Genomic DNA, 14,303 nt, shown 5'->3' with positions numbered 1-14,303 from the left:
TACCTCAAACATGAGTTCCTACGACAGAAAAGAAAGAACGCTGAACGAACATCGATACGCATTTTCCAACAGCTTAAGAAAATTAATAAAGCACTAAGCAAAAATCAAAATGGCTATTACCAAATCTTAAATCACATTTCAAATAAGAAACATTAATTTTCCTGTATATCGCCATTTTACAAAGAACAGGCTGTTTACTCCGGATAAATTATAACTTTCAGGAAGGCAACAAATAGATAGAAAGAAAGAAAGAAAGAAAGAAAGAAAGAAAGAAAGAAAGAAAGAAAGAAAGAAAGAAAGAAAGAAAGAAAGAAAAATGTAAACCTCACGCCATATATATATATATATATATATATATATATATATATATATATATATATATATATATATATATATATATATATATATATATATATATATATTGAATCATGTGTATAATTAGCCGAATATTCGGTTTTTGTGAATATAGTAAGTAGTTGGCTGGCAGCTTGTATTGTTTTTGCACTTTTATTTGAGACTACCAAACAAAATAATATAGCACAGCGTTAGGACTTCGATGAATGAAACAATTTCGGTAACAGAAAGTACACGAAAACGTCCGATGACGAAGATTAAATTATAGCAGTATAATAAGGCACATGAGGCTTGAGGCTGTAAAGCTAAACAAATAAAATATTTCAATTCGTTATGATTTTTGCTAGTAAAGAAAGTGAAAGGCAAAAGTCACTTCAAGTGGAAATATTCTATAGCAGCGTGCATGAACGACTGGCGAAAACACAACTTTGTGTGTTTTGACATTAGTATAAAATAAAGAAATATGATTCTTTTTAAAAACAATGCAATTAATATTAAACAACAAAGCCGAGTAAAACGGGCAACTTCTGAAAGTCAGTAGACTGGAAATTCGTTATTATTTAATTTCGAATGTTAAAAATGTGTATATAGTGTTACTACTACTACTAATGATAATAATAATAATAATTATTATTATTATTATTATTGTTATTATTATTATTAACAAATATTCCTACACTGTTCTCTTAGAGGCTTGAATCAACACATGCAGGCTCTAAATACGGACGTTCATTTAGTGTTCAGCAGCCACCTCAAATGTTGCTATCTGATTCTATGACACGTGTTTATTTCATCTCCTTCTTTTATGTCCGCTTTATAACTAACCGACGATCAATAAACGAATGTGTGCCATCCTTTCTCTCCGGTCGCCTGCCAATGAGCCAGTGGATACCTACTGAGTCTCCCAGTTGGACTGGGAAGTTCATTGCGGCGGTATAATTCAGGGCACGGACGTTGCCATAATGAGTGAGATGCTATAAAATTAAATTGAATGTTTTATCTTTTAATTTCTCTGTACATACAGTATATAAAAAGAAACGAGTAAACAATATTAAAGTGCAAAAACTTACCAAGTATTTTCTAGGTTTATAGCTAAGATTTCAAGCGTGAAGATTTTCTCTGAACAGAAATGCAGGTTAATGTAACACTGACTCGTAACACTGAAAATATATCATTGCAGCTCATAAAATGAAGGTTCTATTCATATTTCAAAGACATACAGTAAAATAAATACAATTCACCAACCATGCAAGAATTTTACGTTATGTATTTTTTAAGCTCTCGGGTTCATTTCAGATATGTTTTGGTGAAGAGGCACCCCCCAAGGACCCAGACAAAAAAGGAAAACGTGCAGACTCCACACAGGTAAAACTCTGTCAAGTATTTATATTTTAATGATTACTGTTAGCACGTGTATTACGCATTCTTGTTGTTTCTGGCATATTTTATCTAAAAACCTCATAATTTCACACACCCTCTATATAAAATATTTAAATATAAAAACACATATCTATTCTTAAATTTCAAAACTGCGTTTTACGACACTTCATATGTCACTTGAACTGGCCTTTCGAGTATTCACTTATTTCAAACTATTGCATCTCCTTTACATTAGTGTTTGAAAAGGCTTTACTTTTCGTTTTTGTTGAAATTTCGTTTTCTTTTGACTGTGTTCACTGTGGTTTGTAGAATATTATTTTAAAATAAATACACCAGAACCGGTTTGTCACACATCAGTATACAGTACTCACGAGCCAGTCTAGGGGGCGCTCTCTCATGTTACGCTCATCGAGCCGCGCATTCTTTGCAGAAAGTTCTACACAGAAATCACAAAGCTTATTATGACCGAAGTTAATGTGCATGTGACTAATAAGCATGGTTAAAGTTTTAAAGTTAATTGCAATTTATATCTTTATTTAATACACACAACTACTGAAAATGTTTTTAGTTCTTTCAGGTTATATTAGGACTAGTAAGTATGATACAGAAATGGCGCTCTGTTCAGGCTTGCTTCCTTTTTTAAAACCAGTGGTGTTAAGATTGTGTCCCGGCTCCTAGAAAGTGTATGGATTAATAATAATTTCATTTGTAGAAAATTATTTTTATCGGATATCAGTTTGGTACTTCAAATCATCCAAAATTTTTTGAAGTACATTGCATGGAATACTTCATCGGTATTTATAACAAACATACTGTAGAAACAAATCTAAAAGAAAACGTTTTCCGCGTTACCAAAAAGTAGATAAAAGGAAAGGCGCTATATAAATAAAATTAATACTTTGTTGTTCCTATTAAAATATTCTAAAACATCTTCCTGTATTTTGAAATGAAAAGGGGGTTAAACTTTTTATTTGACTCGGGCTTGGCAGAACATGTACAAATGTTAGCCCCTTTGCATATTACTGCCACAATCAAAAAGGTTTCAGTTAAAAATACCAGTTTGTAGCCATGTTGGAAACTGCAACCTGGGAAAGTTGTCATTCAGGAGATGTTATGTCTTCCAGTGCAGTTTATGTCTTCTTGTTTTTAAACCCTTTAAAAATCCCTGCATACATGCATAAATATTAAGTTTCTGTAAATTTGCTCTGAAGTGTTAAAAATGCTTTGTAACAATAAACATAAAGTTCAATGTAGTGTTTTTATACATCAAGCACTCCTGACAGCAATTCTTATCTTTTTTCTGGATTTTATTTGTTATGCATTATGAAAATTTCCAATGAATAACTGCTATGCTTAAAGCTATGCTAAATATAATAATAATAATAATAATAATCATCATCATCATCACCATCATCATTTGACATAAAACCCATTCTTCACTTGTTATCTTTTTCTAATAGCGCTTAAAGAAAGTGTATTTTTATTGATGTAAAATGGTTGTCTAAATAATAGAACACGAACAGGGCCAACAAACAACAACAGCAACAACAACAACAAAAACAAGAACAACAATAACAACAACAATAATAATAATAATAAAGAGACGTGAAATTTTAGGTGCTCATTACTTTAAACTGGCACTGATGAGTTTTGTGTGTGTGATGCTTCCAATGTTGGCAGAACAGAGATGTGCTAAACCTGTTTTAAGATTCTTCTTCTCATTAAACTTCCCTTGGGACAAAAAAGTTCTATCTATCTATCTATCTATCTATCTATCTATCTATCTATCTATCTATCTATCTATCTATCTATCTATCTATCTATCTATCTGCCATAATGTGGAGTTTAGATTATAACAACAAAAAATAAAATAAAATTTGAACTGTTTATAATTATAATAATAATAGATAGATAGATAGATAGATAGATAGATAGATAGATAGATAGATAGATAGATAGATAGATAGATAGATAGATAGATAGATAGATCGTTTGGATCGTTGGTATTTAAATACTGTTCGGTTTATATTCCAGAATTTTGTCTTTTACGGCCTACAGCGCAAAGCATACATGCTTTCTCAAACGCATTCTCGATTAATTTGACTTGAGTTGACCCCTTGCATATACAACCTTTGTTGATATTTGTTGATGTTACAACGGCTTTCAGTTTTCTGAATTATCTTTGAAATTCGATTTCATAAAAGCAGGAATAGCGCCATTAGTTATTTGAAAGTCCGTAATCGGTGTGTAAGTGTTGTCTGCCCGTATACTCATCAAAGAACCGTACGCCCTAATGGCAGTCCTCATGTCAGGTTTCGTTGCGCTACGCACGGGGTCGTCACACTGGACTCGCTGAGTGTTTGTCCCGCTAGAAGCGTCTGATTGAGGCAGGAGGCGCCGGGCTTCCCCCGGGGAGATGAAAAGTCAAAGACTGCAGCTCCTAAAGCAGAATAATGTAATCCGATCTGAGCAGGATTCAGCCTAATTACAGCAGAAATAACAACAGGGGGAGGCACTGTGACTGAAAATCGTCGATCTGTAATAACAGACTCATCACTTTAATAATGGGGTCTTCGAGTAGGAGTCATTATAAAAGAGCGGACTAACAGGAGATGAGGCGAGAAGCAGAGTGGCGACTGTCAATCCTGGCAGCCCTTCTGTACCATCAGCGTCTTTAATAAAACAGATACACTTGGTGTGCGGAGTACAGTACACATAACTGAAAGTCAACACTCCTTTAAAACACTGCAAATCAATTTACATTTTGTGTCTAAGTTTTAATCAACAAGGAACAAATACGAAGTCCGTATTAGAATATCCGACCAAGATACGCTGTTGAAATATTGCAAGTTATTTTCCATTCAGCATGAGAATACGTATTATGAATGGCAATAACTTTGATTCATATATAGTCTACTGACAAATCAGTACGAAAGTTAATGTATTGTGTAATAAAATAGCACATTTGATAGATAGTGCACGTCATAGCAAGTTTGAAATGTGAGAAACGCACATACATGCATTCTCAAACTATCTTATCAAATTCATGGTGGAGGGGGGCCTGTAATATTATAATATGCGGTTTGTGATCATTTAAACATGGGAAGCTGTTTAGCTATGCTAACATATTCGATGATTTTCTTGTTCTAAACGCTTAGATAGATAGATAGATAGATAGATAGATAGATAGATAGATAGATAGATAGATAGATAGATAGATAGATAGATAGATAGATAGATAGATAGATAGAATTGTCTATGTGTGTTATTTAATCCAATTTAAGTAATAGATACAAAAATAAAACGTAAACTTCAAAAATATTTTAAATAACCAAAAATATTTTCTCTTGTTTTCCGAAATTGCAATCTGACCCCCGCTCCAAACAACAATATTACGCCATCTGCTTTACAATTTTTTGACCTTTACAAATTTAAGCAAATTAACAAAATAAATAATGAACTTGAGTAAATTAGCTTAGAAAGAAAGAAAGAAAGAAAGAAAGAAAGAAAGAAAGAAAGAAAGAAAGAAAGAAAGAAAGAAAGAAAGAAAGAAAGCTGATATTTGTCAAGAGTGAAACGGGTAACACAGAATTGTGCCGCGTGACCTTTTAAACGTGTGGTTACGGAAACTGTCTTTGATGGAAAGCACCAACCCAACCTTTATTGCTTTGCTTCTAAAAGCATATGGCGGTCGCTTTCTTATCCACAGACCAAATTCCCCTAAAAACATGGAACACACGGAGGGGCAGCAGGTCGCAAATAACCCGAAGAAAAAACTGTGACAAATTCTTATTGTCTCTGCTTTGCTGGTACTTTATTACCCACCAGGCCGAGATAGCCTTCGGGTACCAATTCATCACAGACTCAGATACAGGCTGAAACCCACCCTAGACAGACGCCCCAGGGCGGGCTGCTCAAGTTTGATGTTATTAAAAAGAAGGTAAAAACAGGGGGTTGGGGTGTTTTCACTAAAAAGTCTCTGTGCCGAAAGTGACTGTACTTAAGTGGTGACGTTTTTCAATAAAAACAGTTTTGTTTCTATAAATGGAGCACAATGGAGCTTAATATATTGATGTTTGTTCTTAATACGTTTTATTTCTAAACCGAGCAATAATTACAACAATAGCAACAATGTTGCATTAGACTAATTGGATTAAGAAGGTTGAAAAGATGAATGGATTGATGGGTCATTTTAGATTATTCTTACCAGGTATCTTAACACACAGGCACGTGCACTTAGACCTTTGTACTGTGTTTCCAGTTGGGCGTTGGACCCCCTCAATTAAACGAACACAAACTGGATTGTCACTGCAAAGGGTATGAGAAGCTAGTAAACCAGCCTACCCGTAGTCAAATAGTATTACTTGTTACTTGTCTGAGGTGACTTTACAATATCTAAGAGACAGATTAGGTTAAATTTCTTTTGTTTTTCCAATTAAAGTGCAGGCAGGTGAAAGGACTTGCTAGTAGTCACACAAGATTTGAACTCACAACCTCGGGGTTTAAAGTCCACAGTCTTAACGATTACGCAACACAGTGCAAAATCTGAAAAAGAAAATAACTTTGTATATTAATTTCCAGTTGAAAAAACAACGCTTGAAGAGAATACTCGGTATCATCAAGGTTTTTTTATTTATATATTTTTAAAATGTTGTGTCCACTTGTTGCATTGTACGTCTTTAAAATATTTTAACTACTGTAATCTGTTGGAGTTTTCCTTTGCATGCGTCTTTAAAAAATATACACAGTTGTCAGAAAACTAGAGGCTTTATTATTCTGGCCATTTCATAACAACTGCAGCATCGTTGTTACTCACAGTCAGGTAAAAGTAAAAAATATGAGCAACAATAGTAAGTCTGATACTCGACGAGAAGTGTTTCTAAATCAAAGTAAATTAGTTAGAAAAATTACAGTTGTTCAATTATTGTTCAATTTATTGATCTAAGATTACTAATAATTCATACTAATAAGGAAATCATTAATTATCCTCGCTAGTTCTTTTTCCGAACCAGCTCATTGTTATGGAGGGTGGTCAGGAGCCGGAACTTATCTCGATAACATATGCGGTGAAATGGAGGAAACAGCCCTAGTTGGGTCGCCAGTCCGTCCCAGGACCATCACGTTCTCACACACTCTCGTACGGGTGCAATTTAGAACCGCTAATAAATCTAACCTGCCCGTGTAGATGGTGGCTGGGAAAACTGGAGTACAACCTACGAAACGTTCCACGGAGAGAACTTCCAAGTAGATTGGATACTCCGAACTGCAATATCGTCTACACTTCAGTCATTATGTGTCATTAAAACACACACACACAGCACATTTTAGGCTCTAACCTTTTATTTCAGATGTTAGATAGATAGATAGATAGATAGATAGATAGATAGATAGATAGATAGATAGATAGATAGATAGATAGATAGATAGATAGATAGATAGATAGATAGATTCCTAACACAACAATTTCCCCTGGAGAACAACCATTCAGAATTTACTTTGCCTAAAAAATAAAACGTTTATACATTTCAATATGACTTTATATTAATTATTTTAATTTTCATTGTGACAGTTTAATGTTGCTAATTAAATGATACACGAGTTTATTGATGCATACTGTCGTTTGTACTTTCAACTTGTCTTTTTACTGTTAAGAAATAATTAAAATATAAACTAATTAGGATATGGCATTTTGCCTCGTTGTTCAATTTCATTAGTATTTAACATCTACAGTGGATGAAAATAACTTTGTAAGCGATAAAGATGTTAGAAACATATCCGAGAGAATGTTTTGCTTTTTAGGAGATAATCTAATAAAACGTAATAACGGAGAACAGCTTGAGAAGAAAGCAATTAAAAGTGCCTTCAATTGATCCAGATTCTGTTGTAAAGAATTAGGAAGATCATTTATCAGAAAAGCAATTATTTCATTACGTAATGAGCGTAAAGGAAAACGAATTAGCTTAATAAAAAATAAGTCTAAAATTACTGTCACTGCAAAGCAATAATTAATGAATTGTAGACAGCGTCATACTGTTATCATAGACTGTTTTGTTTTTCAGAAAAAATATAATACTGTATGTGTGCATGAATTTTTTATATCGGTATTGTGTGTGTTCTTTATAGTCTTTTGTATTTTTGATTTTTTTACACAGGGGGGAAATAAATGAAAGAAAGCAGCGCAAGAAGAAATATGCTCTTGAAGACAATTTGATATATTTGTACTCAGTTTTAATAAACGACTTATATTAAATCCCACTAAATTAATCATCTCTGTCTCCAAAGGTCAAGGATTCTAAAATGATTTAGGAAACATTCTCTAGAAGACCCGCCGTATTACTTATTAAACTTCTTTTAGGAGCGATTTTACATGCAGAGAAATTTAGCTTAAAAATATAATAAAACAAATGTGTTATTGTCTCACTGGTCCTGTCTGAGTAAGATTTTATGTAACTCAAAAAGTTAAATTGGCAGACATTTCTCTTTGAAGCCCATCTCGTTAAATGATGGTGATATTCTGAAACACTTAGCGCGTTTGGTGCAATTTCCAGCGGACTTCTAGTAACCTAAGATATATCGCACCTAGTTCAAAATGCAACGTTTTAAAAATGCGACCCGTTTACTATTTGCGTTTAGCATCAATATTTTGTTTCTTCCAACTATATAAGTAAGACAGACATGTTGTTTTAAAAAGTTATCCCCTATCCTCATTCACACCACAACTGAAATATCAATCAACCTTCGTTATTAATATAGATTACAGTGCACATAATTGATTTTTATATACATCCCCATTGCCAACACCAGCGCCTGAGAAATCTTTGTGCTCCGGCTAAAGCTGAAATAAGTGCGTAATAAAAACATTGATATATTAAATTCGTTTTCCCTGCGTTGCGGATTTATTATAACTCATTTTTCATTTATATTGAATTGAAGCCGAGCGCTCTTCACTTCCTGCTTTAGGCGGAGAAAAAGGTTAAATTACTAGTGTCAGTCTATGCAAAAAGCAACCAATCAGGAGCTTGGAGGGCAGGGCAGTGGCATGGTCGAGAACTGAGCGACCACTTACTCGAAAAATGTGCGTTTACGAATGCGTTCTTTGGAATTGTTCTTTCATGTTTTACTTGTAACATTACTGATATGGATTCAAATGCTTGTAATGGATGCAAGTTACATGCCAGATGTCCATAAATATGTACAAGTATAAATTCTAAAGCTAAACAATATGCCGTCTCTGTCGTTAACGTCTTAAAATTTGATGCATAGTTTTTGGCGGTTAATAATTAATAACGTTGCAAAAGAAAAGCACCAATGCGTCAATAGTCTGCATCTTCTGTGTCTTCATTTATTGGCATTATCAAGTATATGTCGCTCCTAAAAGCTTCAACTTTTTTTTTTGTTAGAATTATAGATAGATCATTATCTTGAGACGGCAATAGTACATCTTTACACGTGATGTTTAGGAATTTACATATTTAACGGTGGATTCTAATTAATCATTTGTGTGTTTTTCTTCCTTTACATTAGTTAATACAAGCTGTTACTGTTATAACATTTAGCAAATCGGTGTATTTTAATTGTAGCAATTACTGTTGGACATTTATGATGTAATATGCAGAATTACAAGGATTTAATAACAGCAGTGGTTTTGGCATCAAAGCTGCAGTAGCCTGTACTGTGACCCTAACTTATCAAACGACTATTTCTAGAAAGAAAAATAAAGCACTATTATCGTCCTTATTATTGTTGCTATCAATAAAAATAATAATATAGATGTTTAAGTACATTTACATTATGAAATATAAATACATATGTCTGGGATCATACTGAGCAAGATCTGCAGTACTTTTTATATTTTGAGATTTTCAAATTTACTGTGCAACAATTCATTAAATTTGTAAGGTACAACCCAACAGTAACATCAATATAATATTTTTATTATTATTATTATTAGTAGTAGTAGTAGTAGTAGTAGTAGTAGTAGTATTTAATAAATATTGTGTTTAAACAAATAATTGTTCGGCTACTAGGTATTTTCATATTAGAAAACTTAGTTAAGAGGTTCAATTAATTAGAAGTAATAATGCTACAAGGTTCTTTTCTGTGTCTGAACATTTATCTTGTTACGTCGGTTAGCGATAACCAGAAGTTGATCTTAAGGAAACTAACGCCTGTATATTTTACGAAAATTACGGATTTGTTGTTTTAAATTTTCGATTCATTGTTAATTAAGAATCTGTTCAATGTTCTATGTGAATTATCGTTAACGCCTAATCTAATTTCCGAAGAATGCGGCAAATTCTAAATTACGTTAATTTAAGTATTGTCTTAATGTACACTTTGTATATCAATAAACATGCAATGAAATTTAAAAAATAATAATAATACACGCACACACACACACACATACACACACACACGCACACACACACACACACATATAGATATATATATATATATATATATATATATATATATATATATATATATATATATATATATATATATATATATACACACACACACACAATTTGGAAAAAAAGCCCTTACTTTAATTATATGATCGTTTCAGAGAAGAATAAGGATGTGGTGCAAATTCACAGCAGAACACAGAAGGTGATTTTTCTCTCTGTTACAGCTGGCCACCGTTTCGTTATGAAGCCTTCTCAAGGATCTATTATTATAGCTTTGGTGGATTTGCTTGGGGGATTTTGCGTTTTGCGCACAGTAAACAATAACGCCCTTCCAGTGTCTGCTGGTTCTTTAAGGAAAAGCAAAAAAATTCCTTGCTCCCGCCCCTTGTTCAGCACAGTAGCCAATCGAAAGGCATAAGACGGGGATTTGGGCAGCTCGATCGGCTCACCTGCTCAAAGTCGGCTTCGTTGCGTTTGTGGCTGGCAATTGCTGATTAATATTCATGGTAAGAAATATGAAATGCTTGTTTTGAGCGGTCATGGATTTTCCGAGTCGGGAGATACTGTGTAGTATTTTGGGAGCACCTTTGATTGCGTTTGTCGCTTAAACGTAGTGGGCTCAGAGAACAACAGTTCAGAATCAACTTTTCCTCACTGCGCCGCTTGGGATTTTTGGCTCATCATTTCAAGAACATGCTCGCTGGGGTACCATCCGTGCACTCGTCGGCGCTTGCTGCTAACGAGCATCGGGATTCCGTCGTGGACCATACCTCTTGAGTGCAATGGATTACTAACACCTTTTGCATGAGTGAATTCCGTAGTATTTGGAGGAAAATTACTGCATTCATGGTGTTCGAACAAGAAAACGAACTTTTACCAACTTTGTAGATTTGGATTGTTTTTGCTTATTTTATTATTGTAATTGGACTTTCTTTGTTTCTGATCATTTGCCGCTTGGAGTGCTAGTTTTTTTTTTTCTCATTGGAAATTTTAAATAATAAACAATGGAGCATACTGGCATTGAGCAAGTGAATCAGACGCACCAGCAGCATGAGCCCATCAGTTTCGGCATTGATCAGATATTGAATAACACAGACCAACAAAGCAGCTGTATGCTGCCCAGCAGGGCTAATGAGACGGATTACCAGTTAGCCACCAACGTTTACGCCAATGGGTACAACAGCGTATACAACCCTGCCTGCTCGATGGGCGCGGGGCTGGCAGGCTCCTACAACGTTAACATGAACATGAATGTCAGTATGAATATGAACGTTAATGTGAACCCCGGTGCTGCTGGAGGAGTTATCCGGGTACCAGCTCACAGGCCCATGCCACCAACTGCTCACCCACCGCCCCCGCCTCATCCACCGGGAATATCAGCTGGCATGCCAACTGTGCCCTCGGTACACACCATGGGTAATGTGGCCAACTTTACCTTTCCGTGGATGGAAAGCAGTAGACGATTTGCGAAAGACAGGTTGACAGGTGAGCTCTAAATCGACTATTATTTTAGAAGATGGAAGACGGGCACGCATGCTTTGTGTGTTTTTTTTAAATATCAGAATTCTTTCGAATTTATGCTGCATAAGCATAGCAGATTACAGCGACTTTACATCATAGTGTAAGTCCTAAAATACGTATGTTGGCATAACTTTTTTTGCTTTAAAATTTACATTGAGATGTAAAATTATATTGAGTTACAATTTATATCGAGACGTGGTAGATATTAAAAGTCTTAGATTGTGACACTCCAGAGTTAAGACCTTTTTCCTCTTTCTGTTTTCTAATGCGAATTCCCCATTGCTTAGAAAAACATTACATGGCAAATGAATAAATGGACAGCAAAGTTATTCAAACTAAAGTTTACAGAAAAAAAAACTCGAACCTGTGTCTAATTTTTAATTATTGAAGACTTGGTGACATGTTTGATTACAATTGACCAGAATTATATCGTTGTATGTGCATTCAGTTGTAAGTTTTAACGTGACAATGATCTGTTTACATTTGAAATGATAGTGCTCGTGTAGTTTTTACGCAAGCCCCGTGTGAACTTCAACCAACAGATTATTTTCAAAAGTAAATCGGTAGGAGCCCGCAAAGAATGCCTGTCCTAGGTAGGCTATACGACAAGAACAAGCCTTACGTCATTGGGAAGCGGGTGTGGAGGTGAAAATGTCCAGCAGACAGAATATTTATGGAAGGCGTATAGATAAAAAAAAAAAAAAATTAATATGGACGCATATTATATGTAGACGGCTTATGATGCTCCATTATAAAAAAAAAAAAGAAATGTATTAAATCGGTTTCTAATTATATCGCTATTTAACAAATAATAAAAACACGAAACGTATAATAATAATAATAACAATAATAATAATAATAATAATAATGTATGTTTTAATTTTAGTATTGGATTATTCTGGCCGAGTTTTAACCTGACACCATCCGGTGCAACATAGGAAGTAAAAATGTATTCATATTTTTATAATTATTACTGATGTTGTTGTTAAAAGTAGATTCTGACACTTGCCACGAATATTTTTTCAAAGTGATATCACAGTAAAGACGAAATGAAAATCGGCGCCATCGTAGTTATTTTTGGTCGTTTTGTACCGTGAAAAAGTAATGTCGTTTTCATCCCACTATTCTGAAAAGAGAAGCATCGATGATTTAAAATGTGTTTTTATGTTGGATTAAATGTTAGCTCTGTTTTGAAATATTACCACTGCTTCTATTACTGCTACTACTATTACTACAATTAGTTATACTACTGCCACTTCTACTTTTGCTGCTTCTATTATTATTATTATTATTATTATTATTATTATTATTATTATTATTATTATTATGGACATGTTGCGGAAATATTACCACTGTAACTACTGACGGCTGGTACCTCTAGAGCTATATCATTATTAAAAATAGCACCCATTTAAAATTTGCTATTATTGTTGTAGATGATTGTAAATGTAAAAAAAAAGCAAAATGAAAATATGTAAATTGCATGCATTTTATAAAACTTTGGCATGAATTTATCTAATACAATAAAACAGAACCCATTCATCAATTTTCAAACCGACTTAATACACAACAGGATCGTGGGGTTGTTGGAGCCTATCCCAGTTAGCACAGGGGGCAAGGCAGGAACATATACACAGGGCATGGCGCTAGTGCATCGCAGGCTTTTCAGTCAAATAATGAATTGTGTAATATTATTGAATAATAATAATAATAATAATAATAATAATAATAATAATAATAATAATAATTTGTTTTAATAATTTGTTTTCCTTTCCTGTGTAGTGAGCAAATCTTCCTCTAACAAATATTTAATTAGGCATTCTGCTAAGTTATGATAAATAAGAACATTTTAATTTAAAAGCAATATTCGTGGAAAGTTGTTTTATGTAGCTGCGCTGTAAAATGCGCTTTACAAACACGCTCAGTTTGCAGGGTGGCAGTGACGTTTAACATTTCAAAACAGATGTTAAGTAAAAGCTATGTACTGGTGGATTACACAGGCTGACTTTGAAGCTCTCGTTGTAATGTACATTACACACATTTAGAACAGATTGTTCTGAAGACGACTGATCAAGCGCAAGTTATCTATCTATCTATCTATCTATCTATCTATCTATCTATCTATCTATCTATCTATCTATCTATCTATCTATCTATCGCTTTTCGCAATGATCTCCGTTTTACATGGTTTTGCAACATGAAGTTAATTCCTTTTTAGGTAAATTAGAACTCATTATATTTTGATAGAAGCCTTTCAGCCCACATAAACGTACATAGAGCACGGATATCCTTTCAAGCCTCGTCAATGTTTGCTGTGGTCCATATTCAGTTTCTCATCTTTTAAGCTCACTGTTAGCAAATACACGAAATAATGTAAGACACGCTCAAACATGTAGCATGATATTATTGGTTTAGGTTGTGTTTTATTGGTTAAGTGCCTGCATGTACAGCTTTTAATAAAGTGTATAAAATCGTTTATAATAGTGTAATTAAGATAAACGAGAGTGTTTTAATTAACTGGTCTTTTACGTTAAGTGTAATTTGCAATACGCAATATAAGTACTGAGCACCTGATTTTTGTATTAGTCAATATTATGGTAATTACATTTATCGTATATCGTTTATCAGTTCGAGATA

General features: G+C 33.9%; 1 protein-coding gene across 3 annotated transcripts in view; it reads left to right on the top strand.

Moving 5' to 3' along the window:
- The first annotated feature begins 10,583 nt into the window (after nt 1–10,583).
- The window catches only part of tlx2 (T cell leukemia homeobox 2), an 88,924-nt gene continuing 85,204 nt past the window's right edge, over nt 10,584–14,303 (top strand). For all 3 annotated transcript variants that reach the window (XM_051928047.1, XM_028801527.2, XM_028801528.2), the window contains exon 1: nt 10,584–11,630. In XM_051928047.1, the coding sequence (XP_051784007.1) occupies nt 11,150–11,630 (481 nt within the window). In that variant the 5' untranslated portion in view covers nt 10,584–11,149. The remainder of the gene's footprint in view (nt 11,631–14,303) is intronic.

The sequence above is a fragment of the Erpetoichthys calabaricus genome, chromosome 5 (assembly GCF_900747795.2).
Source record: "Erpetoichthys calabaricus chromosome 5, fErpCal1.3, whole genome shotgun sequence".
In the NCBI taxonomy this organism is placed as follows: Eukaryota; Metazoa; Chordata; class Cladistia; order Polypteriformes; family Polypteridae; genus Erpetoichthys; species Erpetoichthys calabaricus.
Note: the sequence above shows the minus strand (reverse complement) of the source record. Positions and strands in the feature narration are given on the sequence as shown.